Source organism: Malaya genurostris, chromosome 1, assembly GCF_030247185.1.
Source record: "Malaya genurostris strain Urasoe2022 chromosome 1, Malgen_1.1, whole genome shotgun sequence".
NCBI classification, from domain to species: Eukaryota; Metazoa; Arthropoda; class Insecta; order Diptera; family Culicidae; genus Malaya; species Malaya genurostris.
Window position 1 is genome coordinate 116,016,562 of NC_080570.1, and position 22,900 is coordinate 116,039,461.

The 22,900-nt window shown below is 36.9% G+C and overlaps 1 protein-coding gene across 7 annotated transcripts in view; it reads right to left on the reverse strand.

The window, feature by feature from the left end:
* Nucleotides 1–22,900, reverse strand: part of LOC131425524 (double-stranded RNA-specific editase Adar) — a 128,396-nt gene that overhangs the window by 53,109 nt on the left and 52,387 nt on the right. For 6 of the 7 annotated variants that reach the window (XM_058587465.1, XM_058587464.1, XM_058587463.1 and 3 more), the window contains exons 3-4: nucleotides 6,659–6,673; nucleotides 5,938–6,128 (exon numbers count right to left, since the gene is read on the reverse strand). In XM_058587465.1, the coding sequence (XP_058443448.1) occupies nucleotides 5,938–6,128; nucleotides 6,659–6,673 (206 nt within the window). The remainder of the gene's footprint in view (nucleotides 1–5,937; nucleotides 6,129–6,658; nucleotides 6,674–22,900) is intronic. The other variant, XM_058587467.1, reaches the window with a different exon arrangement.

Here is a 22,900-nt window from a genome sequence, read left to right on the forward strand (position 1 = left end):
AAGTTTTATTATATTAATCTGAGAGGATGCTGCCAACTCCAAGAAAGTAGAATCGCAAAAACAAAACAAACATTGTTTAGTTGTCTTGCACGATCTAACGAGTCTCAGTCTCCCCTATTACCATCAACACGAGGGTTGAATTTATATGTACAAAAGTGCCTTTTTTCCGGGAACCAATAAAACCAAAACTGGGCGTTTACTTGTCTGTCTAACTGGGGTAGGATCTTACCAACATTTAACATATCCCATCAAAAGCCATTCACGAGTCGTGCGAGCACCCGAAACATATTGCGCTATCGATAATGGTGTTTATATCGATATAACAATAAAAAAAAGTTTATTTCGTCGCTTGTTGGAATCGTCTTCTTAGTTTTTAATTATCCGAATATCCGTAGTAGTAAAACAATGATAGTCTGAAGACAGTACGTGCTAACCTACTTAGAAGATTGCACCTTCTCCGACGTCATTCGGAACCGTCACTCATCCAAAAGCAAGCAGCCAAACCGGCTAATGAGTCGCGCAAGAATTTTACGTGTTCGATGTTTAGCACGCCTCTCGTCGGCAAAGAAAGCACATAATTGTTGACACTTCGGGAACACGCTACTGTCATTAGCTAATATTTGTCAAGCCATGCTTTGAGTGAGTGGTGTGAGTTTGTTTCATTAGGAGAATTCAATCAGCGAATGTCCATTAATCAACAATCACTTTATCTACCGAAGAAGGTTCCAGGGTCGTAGTCACAATGTGAGAAATGTGATACTCAGAAAGGATCTTACGACGACTAAAGGTTCAAGGTCCTATGGACGAATGGTCGTGAAGACCAAGATACGAAAAAGGTAATATCAGAAAGGTAAATTGATGTGAAATGTAGTTGAGTGAAAGAGTTAAAGGAACACTAAATGTGAAATGAAACGCATTAGGTATTTTAACTAATGAAATTGTTAAGACTAAATGAAAGCGTTGCACTAATCTCGATAACCCTTCAAAACTGAGATTTTAACATACACTTTTACACGTTCAAGAAGTTTTACTTTTCAGTGTGCTTTTTGATTCTTGTATCACTATTTACCAGTTCAACCTTTTTCAAACAAATACAAATATTAAATTCAAATTAGAATTCTTCAGTATAATCTCCATCTAGAGCGATACACTTGACCCATCGGTGCCCCAGCATTTTGATGCCCTTTGAAAAAAGAGAAAAGATTTGTCAAGGCCTTCAAAATAGGCTTCCGTTTCTGCAATGACCTCAACATTCGACGAAAATTTCTTTCCCTGGAGAAACCATTACAGGTTTGGAAATAAAGATTAGTCGCTGGAGGCCAGGTCTCGAGAATAAGGGGAATGGTCCATGGTGTCTTTTTCCATAGCTTGATGAAAATTGGAACTCGTCTGACACGATCAGCTGTTAATCAAACACTAGTGGATAGATTGTCATAAAATGTTGTATTAGGCCATCTAGAGACTTGTTCTCAACAAAAATATACTCGGTGCGAAATTATTCACGTCTTTTCTGTGAGAGGCGCCGGGACTTTTCATTTCATGTAGTACTTGTTCTATTTAAGAAAATCACTAAACACGGCCTAGGCGCTTTTGGTTGTCGCGTTCTCTCGATAGGGCATACTAGTTCCTTCAAACAGTGTTGCCAGGTTACCTAGTGCGTTTCCAGAAAGGATTAAACCTGTTCAATTTTTATGTTACGATGTAATAAAACCAAGAGTACAGAACCAGTGTCAGAGTGCAGGCGTCACACGAAGTGTCATAACGCGCGTGCGAGCTAGTTACATTTGATCAAAGCAAACCTGTGCCAGGTAGAGTAAATGCGATACGATAAAAGTACATCGCTTTGAATCGCATCATTTCGCTTTCCCGGTTCACTCTGACAGCAACCTAAGGCTGCAGAAAAAGTTGAGGCCGGAAGCTGCGTTGAGCTTGGTGCTAACCAAAGCGGGAAATGTACTTACAGCAAATCAAAGGGACCCTGTCAGAGTAAAAGCTTAGCAGATTTCTCGCTTATACTCTGACAGGGTCCCTTTGATTTGCAGATATGTCATCGGATCAGTGCGTTAATTAAAACATGATATTGTTGTAATTCAGAGATATACACTGATAAATTTCGTCAGCCCTTTTTTTATGCCAAATATCTTAGAAATGCAAGAAACTTAAAAGATCTGGTGTAATCTCAATTTTATTCAAAAATCGTATTTATGACAGAGAATATGAGACCGTGCAACTGCGGAAAACCGCGTAAAAAACAGTATCTAAAATATAATAAAAACTTGTTTTAACCCATCTAGTTGTGTAATGATACCTTTCTCATATTATTCATTATCTCCTATGTGTTACAGCAAGATGAATCAAAATACTGCAAATTAAAAAAGTTTAGAACCCTGTTTTGAAGACTTATTTTGCATTATACTACTACATTTGAACTTAAGTTAATGAAAATCGATTTAAACATACACTAACGTTTTTTTATGTGCCGTGCAAAAAAAAACTTTAGTGAATTTGAAAAAATGAACTCCACTTCAATGATTTTGACCACTATTAATGGAATTTCAGGAACCGAAAACACAGTTTGAAGCCCAATTTAAAAGTAAAAAATGGTTACAGTTTGAAGTCCAATTTAAAAGTATTTCCAAATTTTCTGAACCTTTAATGTAAATGGCAATGGCAATAAATGACGGATCCAGTATAACTAAAAACAGTTGGTTTGACCATAAACTAACATGACCTACAAATTGGAACCGTTTCCAGCCCAAATTAGAAGATATTTTTTTTTTTAGATTTTCTATAACGGATTGAAATTTTGAATCCTTGTGATGTTAGAATCAGAAGCCGAACATAAATATTTTTATGTGCTACTATCAGATAAGTTAATTTGTGTTTGATTTTATGAAAATCTTATATAAGTTTGTGGCCCTAGACTAAATTGATTCGAAAAATTGAAAAAAATATTAGCCAATATATAAAATTTGCTACTTATTGCATGGTTATTGATAAAAAAAAGCACTTTTGAAATCCACACCGCGAAGTCAATTTCCAAAATTAATTGTAGGTTTTTCTTATGGGCCATAAGACCTTTAATTTCAATCTCATTTTATGAAAACCGGCCCAGCCCTCTCTGAGAAAACTGAGTGACATTATTTTCCCTTTGTTGGTGAATATCACCCTGTAATTTCGGAACCGGAAGGTTTTGAAATTGAAGAGTGTTTTTGGGACCATAAGACGATTCATTTGAATCTAAGATTGTGAAAATCGGTTCGGCGTTCTTCGAAAAAAATGACTGATATTATTTAAACTTTTATGGTGCATATCACCCTGTAATTCAGACTTTTCATTCAAAGACTCGAGACTCACAAGACTTTTCATTTGAATTTAGGTTTGTGAAAATCGGTTTAGCCATTTTTAGAAAAAATTAGTGACATTATTTTCACTTTTTGGTGTATATCACTCTGTCATTCCGGAATCGGAAATCGGAACTAAATGAAATTCAGAAACTTTATATGGCACCACAAGACCTTTCATTTGAATCTTGTGAAAATTGGTTCAGTAGTTTCTGGAAAATTTGAGTGACATTATTTTCACCTTTTTGTGCATATCACCCTGTCATTCCGAAACCGCAAGTCGGAACTAAATGAAATTCAAAAACTTTTTATGGCACCGCAAGACTTTTCATTTTAGTATCAATTTGTGAAAATTGGTTCAGTCATATCCGACAAACAAAGACATTTGCTCAGTTCGTCGAGCTGAATCGAATGATATATGGCATTCCGCTCTCCGCGGTTTTCACAGTGATTATATAACCGTTCTATATGAGACATGCAAAATACATTTGTAGTTTAGATTCACAAAGAAATCATTTTGGAAACTTTATGCTCTTATTTCGGTATTTTAAATTGGGTGGTTTTATGCAATTTGTAGAGTAACTTTGTGATGTGAAAGTGGTGTCAGATATTTTATTGTCAATTATACCTGGCACTAGATTATTCATAATTTATAAATTCTAGTTGGTATGACGATAGCCAGCCAGCGACTGGCACGATAGAGAAAAAAGCAAGTGATTATCAATTTTCTCTCCCACCCAGTTCTTGAGCGGAAGAATAGGTATAGAGCGAGAAGACTGATATTTGTTGTCTAATGAACAGAGAAGATGTTTGAATATATGATACCGGTCATGAGACGGCTAGGATTTAGACCATGTTCGATGTACGCTTACCAGACCCAGTCGTGCTATAGAGCCGTATCTATCACAAGGCTTAGAGTGGCGAAATGGTAACACGTATGCCGGAATGCATAAGAACGCAGGTTCGAGTCCTGTCTCTGAACGTATTTTTTGTCCAAAAAATCATCTTTTCTGTGAGTTTCTCATTCATTTGGCCTCTCCAATATATGTTTCCACTCAGTCATTGCAAAAACTGTATCAAGAATTTTACATACTAAGCGTTAAACGAGGAACAGGTATTACCTAATTTACAACTGATCCGGTCAGTTTTATGGAACACATTTTTGGTATTTTCAAATAATAAACACTAAAGAATCGGTATGAAGTGAGCGTTAAAACGCAAATGTGTCGATAATGAATATTGGTGTGAGCGAGATTTAATTTTTGTTTTTTTAATTGGTATGGTATTTACCCAAACATATTCAATAAACATCAAATGATTGACCAAACAACATCATATTTTTTCATCGTGTTAAAAATGTTGAAATTTGTACCAGAAAAAGATTATTTGCGGAAAGCATTGGTTTTTAGTTTTCATTTGAAGAAAAGTGCTGCAGAGTCGCATCGAATGCTTGTTGAGGCATATGTTATTCATGCTCTATCAGAAGCAACATGCAAAAGATGGTTTAAAGGGTTCAGAGATCATGATTTTGATGTGAGAAATGAAGAATCCATGAATAAATTTTGAAGGCGCCGAAATGTGATAATTCCAATCAAAAACTAACGGCACCAATATTAAACATTGCACAACGAACAGTTTCTAACCGATTGAAAGCATCGGAAAAAATCCAAAAGTGTGAAAAGTGGGAGCTGCATGAATTGAATGAAAACCGAATAAATTTTACTTCAAAACCACGAAAGAAAATCAGTTTTGCGTCGAATTGTTACTGACGATGAAGAGGGGATTTATCTTAAGAAACCTAAACGGAAAAAAACCTTGGGTTAATCCGAGACAACCATCAACATCGACTGCAAATTCCGATCGATTCGGAAAGAAGGCAATGTTCTGTGTTTGATGGGATCAGACAAGTGTGGTGTATTATGAGCTGGTGAAACTGTTTTAATACTAATCGCCAAACACAACAAATGATCATCTTGAACCATGAACTGATCAAAAAACGACCAGAACTGGTCAGAAGATACGGTAATGTAATTTTGTTACGCGATTATGCACCTGCACACAAAGCCAAACTGGTTCACGATACAATCAAAGCAATTGGTTGGGAGCTGCTAGCCCATCCGCCGTGTTCACCAGACTTGGATCCCTCCGATTACCATTTTATTTCATCGATGTGTTGAAGTTGTTGATCAGTTGTCTGATTGGTTTATTGCAAAAGACGAACATTTCTATTGGTTTCGCATGCATAGATTGCCAGAAAAGTAGTCAAGAATAATGGTAAATACTTTTTTTTAATTGCCCATTCAAAATCAGTTTTTCATGTCACCTAAAAACGCTCATACCGGTATACCTGGTAAGTATTAATACAAGAAAAGATCATTTCCATGATAAAGGACAAAACAAGGTTTTGTCCCTTTCCGACCTTTTTAGGGTAATCGATATCGATTGACATTTTTTTTGCATTTATATTTTGTTTCCCCTTTATGGGCTACTCTGGCCGAGGGAGGAAAATGTAATTCTACCTTTATAATATTTTATATCACGGGTGCAAATTTCTGTAATTCTTTTATTCGCGATCGATACAAACGACACTTACCACAACGGACATACTGAATAGGGGGGCATGAACCGGCCCGGTCTGTGACTCCAGGTTGTACACCAGATTGCGCTTCAGCTCGTTCAGCACTGCCACCGTATTCTTGGTCTGGGGAATCTGTTCCGCGCTTGGCTCACCCGCTTTCAGCTGTGTCTGCTGCAATTTGCGACGCTTCCGAGCAGTTGCACTTCCTGTTTTCAGTGTGGCAAAAGGATGAAGGAGAAAACGTTGACCATTAGTTACATATAATTAAGGTTGCATAACGCAGTACACGGTGAGTTTTTTTTATTCAGATATATGAATGGATCACTTTATTATTATTCGAAAATTCGAACAAAAATTATAATGGAATTCTTGAATCTGCCAGAATCGACCATTGCGACCAGAATACGTCACTACCCTAATGATAATACCCTAGTTTTAAGTTAGTCGTTAATCAAGATTAGAAAATACCCTTGGCATCTTAGAGCTTTAGCAGTGTGCCTTTAAATATATTATTATTGAATAAAAAAAAATAAAATGAAATTCTCTCTATACAATCTGCTTCCAACTATTTTTTGGCACAATATCTACCATACATAACATAGTGGTCCATTCATCTAACTTATCTTAAATTTACGGTGGTACTTTAAGTCAAAACTAACTAAAACAAACATGTTCTAAAGATCAAATGATAAATCAAAAGTAAAGTGAAAACCCTTCAAGGAACGCAAAAACTCACCTGCCGCTATGTTGACTATTTTTAGGATTCATCGTATCGCACGGCATGAAGGCATGTTAGATTTTGTAGTTGAAAAATAGGAGAAAAACAGATCTAGAATCAGTTTTGTTTTCGTTTGTTGAATAACACTACCCGAGTGATGGAGAGTGTTTGCGTCAGATGTTGTTTTTTCTTGTTTCTAGCCACACGGCAGCTATGGCATGAATGTTCTAAATCAGTTCGGTTTTTTAAAATAGTCTGTGAGTCTGTGAAAAGGAGATTGGCGGTGCGGAAATTCGGAGCAACGACGACGAAGAAAAATTTGTGTCACAAAACGCATGGCGAAATATTATGTTTTAACCAATTACTCTTCACAAGCGTGTCCTCATAGGTCAGGACCCATGACATTTGAGGTAAAGAGGTTACAAAAAAAACAAATTTGTCAACAGTATACAAACGAGGTTGAACATGTTGAGCTATCTCATATATTCTCGTTAAGTGCTACACGAACTTCGAGTTCATATGCGTTATTGTTTCAGGCAGAATATTACTTCAAAAATTGAGTGCGCAACTATGAGCAGCTATTTGGTTTTCTCAGACGACGTTGATATTGCGACACGTATCTCTGAGATGCTGATGGAAACATACATCGGACAGAAGGTCTGATTATGAGACCTGGGCAACGTAGACTGACGTTTGACAAGTCGATTTCGATGGAGACAACAAAAACGAAAACAATACAGTCTAGTGGACAAAGAAGCGCCATCAAAATGAACAAATCCGAGTAACAAAAGCCGGAATGTTTACCTTCGCGATCAAATTCAATCTGTATCGATTTCAAATACTGTACAATTATACCTACATGAAATGAATTTGAAATCTGTACTAGAATAACAAATGAACCTCAATGAGAAGGGTGTATTAAAGGTACAATTAAACAAAACTTGCAACTTTGTCTATATTCAGTTTTAACGTGAAAGAGTTTCTGTGGTTAACAATGTCGAATATGATAATGTTAAACACAAAATTCCTGTTTACTTAAAAGACAGAATAGTAGAAGTGCCTGCACATTAGGGTGCCAATAAAAAGGGGCCAGATGTCTTAGAATGACATGAAACGTCGAGATCTGGTGTTGTTCCGAAAAAAATATCTTCTTTGAAACATATCGACTTGGCCGGAAAATTTCTGAAATCGAAATTCTTTTTTATGCCTAACTGGATTATTTCAGGAAATATGTCAACACAAAAGTTTATGGACTGGCTAGACTCTTATCTAACTGCTATGCACTGATGAGTCAAAGACGAAACGTAAACATTTTATTGTAATTTCCAATAGAATTCCGAAAAAGATAAAACATTTGATTCCAGGTGGATTCGGTAGGTGCAATATTTGCCACTTCCAGGTTACGAAGCCCGGCGGGTGCCCGCATGCTTCTTCGTATGTATGCATGGGACAGGCTAGTTTTATTGGTAAAACTATTTCCCCGGATAGAAGCCAGCTACTTTTTCTTAGATTTTAATTTCGAGGTTGCGTTGGTCAGTCTTTTTCAAACTATTTCTATATAAAGAAATCGTTGAAATGGGACTGCTACCATTTGTAGTTACGTGCAGAATCTCACATCTTAAAAAACTGCATAAGATTTCTGATTTCAGCTAAAAAGGACATCCGGAATAATAGTAGTGGTTAAATATCACTTTCTATATCGAATCCTGATGGTCGGTGTAGCTCCAGAAACTTCATTTGTAATGGCTTCAAATTTTTTCCAAAGATAGTTATGTTCAACAAATTGGATGTCTCTCTACCCGCCGTTTGTGTGTTGATTTGATATTTAGTTTAAAAACAGTTCTAGTGCAATTACAGTCGCTATGCGAAAAATATACTATTCATTATTCCGGCAAGTGGAAATTAGACAGATTATATTTTTTTCTACGTTTCTCATCGCGAATGTTTACACGACAGGTGTCACCTAGAGTGCTTGAGAGTACACCTATTAATTCGAACGATGTGAAAATAAATGCCATCAAAAATATTCGACCACACATGAACGCATGACTGCTATTTGCATCTCAACAGAGTACGTGGGAAAGGTTCAACAAATTTAAACTACTACATTGTGGGTGCAAACACAGGTTTCTCTGAAAAGGGATAATTTATCCATAACATACGTAAGACGAAAATTATTTGGTATACCAATCAGGAAAAATCAAATATGGTGTAATGACTCGTATCACTAAAAGTTGAGTAATTACTGAAATTGTATCGATAATTACAATTCGTTAGACAATTTCTTAGTTATGCGAGACATTGTGGAGTAACGATTTCGTAGCTTTTGTTTAGGAAAAAATGACACGAATTGAAGAATTCCAATCGCTTGAAGCTATATATTTAATTCTCTGAATATTTTGAATTATTAATGAAACTCTTCCTTGTTCCTTCTTTATAAAAAATGCTTTTTTATTCTCTTGTGGCAATTCCAGTCACCCGAGTTCAAATCTAAATTCTACACAGGACAACAACCTTTTTCTGAGCCACAATAATAAGAAAAAGAATCACAGTCGGGAAAGAATGATGATGTCATAACCTTAGGGTTCTGCCACCTTGATTATTCTATTTTCAATAAGAAAACATTGAAATCTATAACAAAATACATCATGTGGCAGGCTATCTTCATTTGTTGAAAGCGAAGTGAAATATTCAATATAGTTTTTGACCAGTATAAAAAACACTATCTTGGCCGAATTTAGCATCATTTCACTATTTGAGAAGTGTGCTGAAATGTTGCAAACTTCCAAATTTGTACCGATCGAGAAATGGTTCTTTCAGTTTTATGAAGTTGTGATATTTTTTATCTCTAGCCGTCCTTATTTCTACTAGAAACAATACACAGGATCAACACAAATGCGTCATTTGAAGATTTGGAACTGCCTATTCACTATTTGGTTTGATTCTCGCATATTCTTGCCTGGCGATGGTTTACTATTACACAGGTTAGATCAGTGGTTCCCAAACTTTTTGGTCGAATGCCCATTTTGAATATATATTATTCGTTCGCTTCCCACTAAGTATAAACAAATTATTGAAATTCTGCATCATCATTTTTTCAGTTACCTCGAGATTTAAATATAAAATAGATATTAATGATACAACAAATAATTCGCTTCCCAATGCCAACGCGGTAGAAATTAATTGTTAATTCAAGACCCTATCGTTCAAACATTGGGTAAGCAAAACACCAATAAAATCTCACATATCATTGCTCAACCAGAGAAATAAAGTGAGATCGACTGGCAAAGGAATGAAGTTTTTGAATGCGAAATTGGATCACAGGGGATCAATTAAAATGCGAACTTAACCGACCGTGCACAATCAGATCAAATACCAAGTCATTTTCTAGCGGGAAGTCTTCTCCGTTGTGTATCATAACATCCACAGTAGTTCAGTTGGCAGAACGATTCCCCCAAATTGGAGAAGTTGGCAGGCGGATTTAAAACTGTCTCTGAAAGCTTTTGACGCCAGTTTTTAGATTTCATTATTTTCATTTTATAAGTCATAATTTCATTCTGTCTTTTCGTACGGTAATGGAGAAAAGTAACTTTTCGAGTTATTTCATCAATATTTCACTTCTTGTGTTAGAGACAAAATCGAAAACTTTAGGGTCAAACAGTTTATTTGCGACTCTCAAGCGACTACTTTCCACAGGAGGAAATTACGACAAAATTAAGTTTTGGTGATAAAGATGTGCATTACTGTGTTTATTACATTGCTTAGTATCTGAACCTGGCTTCCTGAAAGAGATTCTTTATCCGAATATGGATTCTGAACTTGAAGCAGAATTCAGTACTTATATTCGGAGCATGTATCTGGATTCTAGACCTGGAGCTAGATTGTGAATCTGAACTCCTGGCGGAGACCTTAACCTAGATTCTGGACCTGGATTCTGTGCCAGAATTCTGTTTTCTTCTTCTGACAGAGTTTCCGAAACTAAACTTTGAACTTATTTTGCACTTCAATTGTGAGACTGGATTAGATTCTGGTCCTAAATTTTCTAGGATTCCTCAATTTTGAACTTGAATCTAAATTTTTTATAAAGATTCTAAACCTACACCAGGATTCTAAGCAAGGACCCTAGATTTGGATATCCGACAAGGTTTCTGGATCTGAATACTGAATCGGGACATGGTTTTTGAACCAGAATTCTGACAGCGGTTCTAAACCTGAGGCAGAAATCTACACTTGGATACTGAGCATGGATTTGTATTCTAGACCTGAACCTGATTTCTTGGCTTGAACTCTCGACAAAGGTTTTGGGTCTAAATCTGGAGCAGGATTCTAGAGCTGGATTCAGGATTCCAAACAAGATTTTACTCAAAAAATTTGACTGATATACTGGGAATGCACCAGAATCGTGAACCCGGAACTTGATTCTGCTTTTGAATTCTGAACCTGAATCTGGATTCAAAATCATAACTCTGGACGTAGATTCCCGGGTTGGCGGTTCAATGCATAGGGCACTGGTCTCACAAACCAGTTAGTTGTCGTATGTTCAAGTCCCGACCTGGAAAGATTCGTAGTGTCAGTAGAACCGTAGCACCATCCATGCTGTACACTCTGAATCGACTGCGAAGTCTGTTGAAATAGAAGGTCAAATTCCACTACAGGAATGTAATACCAAGGTTTTTTACATAGATTCTGGGACAAAATTTTATAGTATGATTAAGGACCTGGCTTCTGGATCTGAGTTCTGGACATGCATTCTGATCTTGGATCCTGATTCTGTATTCTGAACCTGATACAGAATTCTTTATTTGGATTGTGAATGTGAACCTGGATTCTGTACATGGATTCTAAGCCAAGATCTGAATTCCAGACCAGGATTCAGTGCTATAATTGAAACTCAGAACCTGAATGGAGTAACTTGACCTAACCTCTGAACATGAATTTGTGATCTGAGTGCAGAACCCGAATTCTGAACCTAAAATCGGGACATCGATTCTGGACCGGAATTCTTAGTCTGTATCTGAGTTCTGGAACGGGATGCTGGGACTCAGATTCTGGACCAAAATTCTTGATAGAGATTTTTCACCTGAACCTGAATTCAACATCTGGATTCTGGAATTTAATTTTCAATCTGGACTTGGACTTTGGTTTTGGGTCAGAATTCTGACCCCGGCTCAGCTCTTGACAGAGTTTTTGAACCTGAAACTAGATCCTGAACCACGACTCTTCACCTGAATTTTAGACTTGAATTCTGGACCTAGTTTCAGAACATGGAACAGGATTCTTGAGCGAAAATCGGGATCCGAATTCTAGGCCTGCATTTTGGACCGAGTTTGAGAAATCATTCTGAACATCTGGATTCTGAACCTGGACCTGATTTTTTTTGTATTTTGTATGAATTAAATTTGGAAAATAGACATGATATGAATTTCTAAACATTGAAACTATTTACACTCATTTTCATTTGACCAATTCTTGGTCGTAACAGCACTTAAATTTTCATCTTCTTACTTTCGTTTTCTTTCTAACAAATCTCACAAGAATTGCATTAACCTGCATTAATCACATAATTTTTGCAACTGATAGATAAGAATGGAATTGTTTATCGCAATGATATATTACCCACATGTCTATATAAATTTGTCATGAATATATTTTACTCAGGGCCTTTCTCAGAGATTTTTTAGGTATCGAAGCCAACTATTTGCGACTCATTGCCCATCTGTTAACAGTCGATGCTGTTGCTTCTCCGTTATTTGAGCCAGAACTTGGAGCCATATCCTTCGGAGCTATCATTGTTGAGTTAGTTGCTTTCCATTTCTGCACTTTGCTGATAGAACTCTGAACTGAAATATTACTTTGGTCATTTTCATCGTCTTGCTCTTCCAAATCTATAATTATTCGTAGTCGGTATAATTAATCTATCACCGATTGCTCTAGTTGCAATTGTCGCTGTTCAAACTACAATTCCTTTTTCTGCTTCTCGTGTTCTAATTTTCGCTAAAACTTCATCCATTGTACACATTACTATCACCAATTATTTGTGCTTACGTACGTAAGGGTTTGGTGCGATAAGCCGCAATGCCGTATCGGTTTAATTTATGAAAATTGCATTGGTATAGATTAGGGAGATCGAAAGAGCATTTGTGCACTACCGCTTTAGAAAATTGGAGACCATTTTTTTGCGCCCCACTGTAGGCGTACCGAGTGAAAATATCCACGGTCAAGAGCATTTTTTAAATTCTATTACTCATGCTCTATCAAAAACGTGACTAAGTGCAATCACATTTGAATTAATCACCGTCTTATTTTCTGTGCGGCATTTTCAACTACTCATTGCGCTTGTCTTTGATACTTGTATGACGCGTATAACATGCTTCATTCTCAAATATACAGTATGTCTTTCACCGTGTTTTGTCCGGTATATTACTTTAGTTGTGATCACGGACATTGTGTCCCAGTGATACCAATCTATCGGCGGAGTGTACTGAGCAACGGCCTAAGCTACTGCAAACAGCTAATCGAAATATATATTCGCAAGTGGTCAACAACTAGTTTTTTATGCTGCAAAACAGTGATCCAGAAGCTTTGATGTGCAGTAGCACATCTGCTAATTGTGATTTGCGTGATCTGAATGTAAGGGGAAAAAATATCTCAATCATTCACAGCCCCTTATGAAAATTTACAGTTTGTAAAGCTGTGAACTCAATCGAAGAAAAAGTGCTAGTAGTGCTAGTATTTTTAGGCATGCAAAATCGGGCCTCGATCGGCATCATTTCTCTGAAGTAGCAAAACGAAAATCGGCTTGTTTGACGAATATAACTCGGTTGGTCGATGGGGGTGAGAGTCAATTTAAGAAGATGAACCAGTACAAAATATACTGAGATCGATTTTTTGTGATGCTTTGGGGTTGCTGATTGAACTCCGATTAGAAAGACTCCATTTGACTTGGTCTTTGATCTGATATCAAGATGCATTCCGAATCAGACGCGGGGTGTATTTGATTGGAGGCGCTGGAAATGGACCATTCGCCGTTAGGTGGTTTCAAGCTTATGTCTTGAATTGATTACCAATTCGATTTGACTCAATATGGTTATTATAAACCTTAATATAACACATTCGTTCTGGAATGATCAATGTTTACAAAAAAAGTGATTCATCATTATCTGGAAAAGGGAACAAACCGCGAGTATTGGATGTTATTTAAATGGTATCTTTGGAGAGCTACAAATCATCATCCAAAAATCGCACACCTAGTAGTTTGTATGCATGATAAATGTAGTTATTTCTTAGATAGCGTTGTTTTTCAAACACTCGTTATATCTATGCAGTTCCATACTAATGCTCACTATGCAAGTGCAAAAAGTGAATAAACCAAGTAGATACATTTCTTACGTAGATACGGAAGGCGGATCTGGATGAATTTTCTAAATTTTGTATGGGACTATAAAACCATTTATTTGAATCTAAGTTTGGTCCCATACAAAATTCGTGAATTTTGTTTGGATCTGACTTTCGGTTGCGTTATGGGGTAAAATGTTCAAAAAAATTAAAATATGTATATATTAGAAGAATACAACAGTACTATTTATGATAGTATGATTGATATGAGAAAGGTATCATTACACCACTAGGTGGATTAAAACAGGTTTTTATTGTTCTTTTGTACCGTCGCTTTGAATGATTGTTTGCAATTTTAAACACAATTCATCCTGTAGCTGCAGAACCGGAAGTCGGATACGGATAAAATTCAAAGGCAGCTTATTGTACCGTAAGAAGTTTCATTTGAGCCTAAGTTTGCGAGTTTTCCTCTACTATTTCCGGAGCTTCCGCACAGATAAAAATGTTGTGTGAATTTACATTTATTGTCATGCACATACTTGGAACAGGTAAATGAATGGAAAGTTAAAGACTGTCCCAGAAAGTATGGACGCAACCAAAAACCGCTGCCATTTCGCAATGGTTCAGAATCTGTCAATTTTCATGGCTGCGTCCTGTTGTTTACACTCTTCTCTAACCACTTGTGCAGTTGTTTATTCGTTTTCATTAGTTTGTTTCGAAATGCGTGGACTTTCAGCAGAACAACGCCGAAAAATTGTGCATACATGGTGCACAGAACGCGGACTGTCACTGAAAAAGATAGCAAAAATGGAAAGAGTAAGTGAAAAACTCGTGCGAAATGCAATCAGGAAGTTCGGTGAGGATAACACCTTTGAGGATAAACCGAAAACGGGTCGAAAAAAATCGACTTTTTTTTTATGCCGAAACTCTTAAAACTGCATGAAACATCAAAATTTAGTGTAATCTCGAAAAAAATTTTTTTTGGAAAAATCAACTTTCTGGGACTCCCAGAAGTCCCAAAAAGTCGATTTTTAAAATAATTTTTTTTTTCGAGATGACACTAAATCTCGACGTTTCATGCAATTCTAAGCCTTTTGGCATCAAAATTTTTTTTTCGATTTCGAAAATTTCATGTACTCCCCTCTATGGTGGTTTTTCAAGATATATGAAAATTCCACTAAGTGGACTGAGAAGGGTTTTTTTTTAGATTAGCATCACTGTTCTCATACAAATAGGAAACGCAAATGTCAAGCACTGGTTCGGAAAAATGATGCTGACTGTGTGACATAAACACTGAAGCATGCTTTCGTGAACTACTCGAATCAATCTGAATCAATTGGTGTCAAAATAAGTATCCGAAATTATTTAATAAAAATCTGAAATATATTTTCATGAGACTGTTATGAAAGAAGAGAAAGGCATTATCACACCACTAGGTGGATTAAGAAGGGTTTTTTTTATTTTAAACCGGTACAGATCGGGTTCGGGTTTTACAATTTGTTTGGGTTTTAGGGTATTTAAACTCGGAATTATTCGGGTTCGGGTCGACAAAATTCTCATTGTTAAAATACAGCAACAATATCAATGGTCCTAGATGACTGTCTTGCGGTGTTCCGGATGAAGCGCAAAACACAAACAATCACCGATTCTGACGGAAAGACGTCGTCGCTTACGTACGACTTACTCCAGTGAGCGTGTAAGCTACAAAAGTGATACCTAGAAGACTACAAAGTTAAGAACACAACGATTCCTCAAAGAAACCTGAACAAAAGATTGATGACAAATTAACGCTTGGTTTCTGTGGCAACTTCCTGTAATATCGTTTCATCTTGGTATTAGAGACGGCTAAAACTGATTTTCTCAAACTAAGGTTTGTGACAAACAAAAAATTTGAATATCTGTGTTTTGAGTACAACGGTATTATCATTGCAGTCTGCTGTAACGTCAACAATGAGTATTCGTAATGATGCGGTCATGCGGTGCGGATGCATGAAAAAAATCCTATTCCTTCTTACATCACGTTGGGACGGATTGACGTATACTTTCAAAAATAGCGGGTAACCCACGGAACCCAGGTAATTTGAGATCAGTTTGTCAAGAAACCTGCTGTTAGGCACTCAAATTCATTTTGTTGACTCAAAATTTTACTGTGTTTTGAAGGGTTGCGATTAATCACTAAAACACTAAAACAAATTTTGCATCTGACTTGCAATTTCTTGTTATTCCGGAAAAACAACACCGCCATCCGTCAATCTCAAACACCGTTAATGGGACTCTTGCAGTGTTTTATTGAATTTTCAAGGAAATGCGTGTTACGAGACACTCAAAACGATTTACTTACAACGCCAACGATTCTACACAATTTTCTTCAATGAGGACAATTTAGAAAAAAAGATTTTCACTGCGGATGATTGAGGAACATTCACGTGATGGTGATTTAGTTTTCCACCATTAGCGAATTGTATCCTAGGTGAAGCTTTGATAACCCATCAGGATTACGAACGGAAATAGAATGCGCTATTATGTTTGTATATAGGAGATTGTTAGACATATCGCCCAGAGATAGATAGAGGTGCGAAGAACTAGAAGGTAATTTTTCGCCACTTTTTGCTAGTTCGCACGCAATCCTACAATAAATTGGGTCGGCTTTTCTTTGCTGATAGCCTGAAGTTGGCTGCTTAGCCACATGCCACATAATAGTTTTTCTTCTTTCTTACACTACTTCGCCAATAACAGAGGCAGCCACCTGTCCAAGTTGTTTGTGTATTAGTATTGGTAATAGGTCTATTTTCCAATCAGATCAACAAGCGTTGAAAATATTGCACCCTAAGCTAACGTATCGCACCCCACATATCGATGAGATAGGACGGTAACTGCCGGCAGACAGGAACGGCTGTTTTTTCGCAACGACTTCGATGCACGGCAACAGTCCTGGTCGTAGAGTGCAAATTGAAATCAAGCAGTAACTTTTGACAGGCTTCAGTAAGCCAATCGTGCAGTTTTCAGTAATCAATAGGGACACTAGTTAAATGTTGATTTACTCCTAAACTTGTACGGAGCAGCAAGTCAAGAGTCAAGACCAATGAGCAGACCGCAAATAATGTGTGAGGGTTAATCGAACCTTCGTGCCAAAGGTCAGGAGCTGTGCATTGCCCTACTAATGTCACGTATACGATTCAATGCATCTACGGCGAAAATGGAATGGGTGGCATATTTTTCGACAGCAGCAGAATGCAGATTGGAATAAAAATTTTTGAAAGGTTCAACTATACAACCAATGTTTCAACTCAAAACAGGGTAGAATTTTATTGCACGAGTATTTAGAAAATAAGGTTTATTTCTCCGGCAATCTTTGTATTTCGTTTGAGAAGTTTTAAGAGGTCAACAGAATCACGACTCGAGTCGATTTAGCATTCTGGTTTTGGAAATTTGTTCTACGAAACAATAGTTTTTGGACCCGGAGAAAGAAGCCGAGGTTTTTGCTACATAACATCGGAAATATGATCATCAATTCATGATAACATTATCAGTTGTATGATATAATTATAAATAATTCCAAATTAAAGTTTTCTGAAATATTTGGTATCAACTAGTATCAAAGAACCAAAACTCATGACGCCTTTCTCGTACCTGGGTAGGTTAAAATGGTTAACACTTGATATATTTCGTTCATTCTAGCCTGCGCAGTTGACTGAGCAGTAAGTAATGCAAGTGCACCGTTCCGGTTGGTTCAGGCCCATAGCTCAGTTCCAGTATTAGTAATGAATCAATTGCGGGAGGTTCGCAGAGCCAGTTTCCCTTCACAGAAGAACGATTGCGTCATCTTGCTGCTGGTCGTTTGCATTGGAGCAAATACAACAGAAAGTGAACAACAATGGGGCACATTATGCGAGCACTCTAATGGCTCCAAATGTTATCTATAGAACTATAAAGATATAGTGTAAATTCGCAGTGCACAATTCGAACCAAACTAGTGCGAATAAAGCCAGCATTTGACTGCTTCGCATTCGAGAAAAATGCTTTGAACAGTGTTTAATATCGCGAATGGGTCCTTTGCAGATCAAACCCTAGACCTTCAGTCTGAATGACACGATCGACTTGTAAACTTTCACATATTCCATAGAAATCCGACAACACCGACAATGACATGCAGACGTCGCTTCAATCGGTTAACAGGTTAACATTGTTGAATTTTGGGGCGGTAAATTCTCAGTTTCCTCCGCTTAATCATCTTTAGATTCGCGGATCAGCATTTTTCAATAAATAGCACTCTCACTACTAAACACACACTTGCCACATCTGCACTATTACTAAAAACAACTGTTTCAACCAAATGTTTTACTATACATATAAAACCACACATTGAAATTATACTTTTTTGAGAGTAGCACCAGGACACCACATCGCACTCCCAGTGGATGTTCTGTAGCTGTCCCGGAGCCGACATGTTTATCAGATAAGATTTAGAAACATCAGAAGAAATTGCTCACCAAATCGTGTATAGTATATTTCATTGCTGAACCTAAGTACGATGTTCGAAAGAAAAAGTTGTCAAAATTCAAAAAGATTTGATTCTGGTCTGGTATGCGATTTGCGTATGTGGCGAAATTAGCGCTGACTTCATCATATCCGGATCAATGCACAGTAGTCCCAATCATGCGAAAACACACATTTTTTTTATTTGTGCTTCAGAGGTTGATTTCATGTCTTCAGAAGGATTTCTGTTTGAAATAGTCTGCTTTTTTTTAATATAATCCAAGTTGTCATTAATCCACCTACAAGTGAGTTAAATTTAATTATTTTGCATACAATACGAGATAGAGAATTTATGTCTTCAGAAAGTTTAAAGCAGCTCTTATATTCTCGATTACTTTGATCAATTTTGAATATAAGGTTGAAGGTTAAGAAATACTGTATATTAGGGTGCTACATGTATATTGAGGAATGCTAAGACATATTTCTTTAAAAGTTAAATTGTTCAAAAACTTTTCAGTTTGTTAACTTAAAAATATGTAACCTTTGGCAAAAATATGTATTTTAAGATTTAAAATACAATTGTAAAACATCATATCTCGACACCAACGCAGTTTAATGTGTTCATGCCTTCGGCATTTGTTTTTCTAAACACATAGATTCTCTATCTCGTATTGTATGCATAATATTTTTTTAGCTCACTTGGATGGATTAATTGACAACTTAAATTATATTAAAAAAGCGGACTATTTCAAACAGAAATCCGTCTGAAAACACGAAAGCTTCAAAATCAATCCCTGAAGCACAAATAAAAAACGCGTATTTTGACATGATTGGAACCACTGTGCAATGAAGGGGCGATTTACACGAAAAAGTGCCACTAAAGCGTCTCCGACCATTCATAAGAAAGCATTAAAGATCAACTTTATTTTTACGAGATCTAACACCCTGCCACCACAATCGAAACGGACGCCTTGAATCAAATTCACCGACGTCGATACAGGACCATAAATCAGATCCAGGTTCAGATTTAGAATTCAGGTCCAATATACAGGTCCAGAATCCAGGTTCGGAATCCAGAATTAATACAGTAGAAATTTTAATATTTTTTTGGTTCGTTTTTGACTCCTCAGAGCCGAGCAACTCGAAATGAACTGCTTAATGCTAAACTAGGCAGCTTAATTTGAACCGCTAAGCTGGCGTAAAGTTTCTGCTATTTGCAGAACACTTTTTATTTTGTAACGGAGTGCAATGTCTTTACTGAAGTCCCGAACGATAACGTATTTCCTACTTTTTCTGGCTGATGCAAATTTGTTCATTTAGGGGTTAGCCAAATTTTGCGCTTGGACACATAACCGTTTTTTAATATTTTGACGTTTCGCCTTTGACTCATCAGTGCAGAGTAGTTCAAATTGTAGATGTAAAGTTTTTGCTATTTACCGATGTTCACTAATACATGCAATCTTTCATCATTACCAATTACGTCAATACCCAAGACCTCAACTCAAGTTGTAGATGAAAACGCGTGGTATTCAGTTTTGAAGACGAGTGGTGTATGATTTCAGAACTAAATCCCATGCGTCTCCATCTGATGATAATTTGAAGGAGACACATGGTCTTCGATTGATTTTTTTTATAAAAAAATCAGAAGAACCACCCTAACTCCACAAATATGGCGATTAAAGGGTGAAAATTTTTGGGAAAATCGTCTCTAATACAAACCCTTTCAAACAGGTTGTATCAATTTAATTTGTGCTTGAGGTCAGTTTTTATATTCTCATACGGCTTCTCCCATAGATTCAGAGCTTTGTTACAGATCCAGAATTCAGGATCAAAATCCAGATACAGGATTTAGTTCTGAAAATCGATCCAAGATCCATGTCCAGAGCTTTGATCCAGAATCCAAATCCGAAATCCGAGTCCAGAATTCAGGTTTAGAATCCCGGTCTCTAATTCAACTCCAAAATACAGGTTCAGAATCCTAGTTAAAAATCCAGATCTATAACTTATATACAGAATTCAGGTCCATAAACCAGATCCAGAAATCCATCCTTAAATCTGGACCTGATGCTGCATTTGGTACCTTACTGGTCTAGGCCTAGATCCTGATGAAAATCTTGATACAGTTTTAAATCTAAATCCATGACCTTGACGTATCATATCACTAGTCCAGTTCTAGCTACTGATCCTAGATCCTTCGATCTGAATTTGGACTTGGACCTAGACCTAGACTTTCCATACGACTTGACCAGGTACAGATTCATATCCTGGGCTTGGAAGTTCCAGTTCCATATCCAGAATCTGAAACTAAAAATGTACAAGGATCTAGACCTAGACTTTCCATACGACTTGACCAGGTACAGATTCATATCCTGGGCTTGGAAGTTCCAGTTCCATATCCAGAATCTGAAACTAAAAATGTACAAGGATCTAGACTTATCGTACAACCGGTGCAAATTCAGACCTTTGAAATTGAGACGAAATTGGACATGGGGTTACCATACGGAGTATATCACTATTGTGAACATTGAAACGAAAACGTAATGCCTCACAACGACGGTTACGAAGACATCGTTCTGCTGAGAATAAACGTAGTTCTCATTTATCGTCCAATGAGTATCATTCCTACGTTTTCCGTGCGCAAACTAATTTAAGACGATACCCCAAAAAGTTCTGGAACTACGTTATTTAAACGAGAAAGTGCTCTTCGGTCCCAGCGAGTATCTTTTTACACGATTCTGAATTATCAAAATGTTCGGAGAAATGCGAATTGTTTGCCAATCATTTCTCATCAGTATTCGTCGCACATTTCGTTACCATTCGAGTTATTGTGTAGAATTTATAATCAGTCACTTGTTCAATCTCGATTTCTAGCGATTTGGAAACAATCGTTTATGGGTCCTGTTTTTGAAAAAGGAGATAAACGGAATGTTGCAAATTATCATGGCATCACAAGTCTCTCAGCCGCATTAAAAATTTTCTAAATTATTGTGAATAATGCTCTCCTTGAAAAAGCTAAATGCTATATTTCGAACAATCAACATGGATTCATGCCCAGTTACCACAAATATTCCTCAATTTGTTACAACTTGAATTGAACACTTAGAACACGGAACGTGGATGTAATTTATACGGATCTTACAGCTGCTTTCGATACAATTGACCATGATATTCTGCTAGCAAGGGGTTTCTGGCACATCTCGCCCGGAGTATCTCAAGGTAGCAACCTATGTCCGTTGCTGTTCATTCTATATTTCAACGACATACTACAAATTCCAAGGCCTGGTTGTAAATTAGCTGTTTGCTTTCAAGCAATTTTAGATCAATTCGTCGACTGATGTCATCGAAATGCATGGTTGTCCTTCCATCGTACAAAACAGTCAATATGATTCGACCGTGTCATCGATAGTGTTATTCTGCAAAGAATTCACCAATTTAGCGATTTGGGTGTGCTAATTGATCAAAAGCTTACGTTCAATTTGCATCGATCTGCAGTGATCGCAAAAGCTAATCGACAGTTAGGGTTTATCACGAAGATATCAAAAACAAAAATTCTTATCTGTACTGTTTAAATTTTGATTCAATGATTCAATTGTTTGGCATCCTAGTCAGTTGACCTGGAGCCTTAGGATCGAAAACGTGCAGCGTAAGTTCATCACGTTTTGAAATGTGGTACCTTCTGTGGCATGACCCGATAAATCTACCATCATATGATGCTCGCTGCAAGCTTCTAAATATGGACTATTCAACGACGTCGTTGTATCCAACAGACTGGATTTGTTGTAAAGCTATTGAACGGGGAAGTCGACTGCCCTAATCAACTGTCATCGTTAGGCATCCGAGTGCCTTCCAGATCTCTGCGTCATGGATCCTTCCTCATATCTCGCTTCCATCGTACTACCTTCGGACTTTACGAAACGTTTATATCAATGATCTGCATTATTCGTATTCAAGTCATCCGGTTATGTCTCTGAAATTACCCACCGCCCTTTTTCATACTAAGTATCGGTGAAGATGTTCGTTACTGGAAATGTGAATAAATCGTTTACATCTAGAAATGTTAGAAAACCTTTAGATATTAGATAGAAAAAATCTGCTGGTACAAAATTCTAACATGTATTACTTGGAAATCAGAATCTATTCGAACTATCCAAATAACAAAAAAATTGCTTCCTGTATACCTTATGATCAAAAAAGAACCGGAATTTTCATTTTAAAATTCCCGCGCTTGTCCAATCGGTAAACCTTCATTCTCTCAACGTTGGCAACACTTTTATACACATTCTGTCAGATTTTTACGCATATCGTACGATTAGTTTTTGTTTGGCGTCTATACAAAGAAGTTGAAAAATTTTCGTGTGGCGATTTTTATAATGGATGAAAATTTAGAACAACGTGCGTGCATCAAATTTTGTGTTGCAAATGGATTTAAGTGTTCCGAAACGTTGAAAA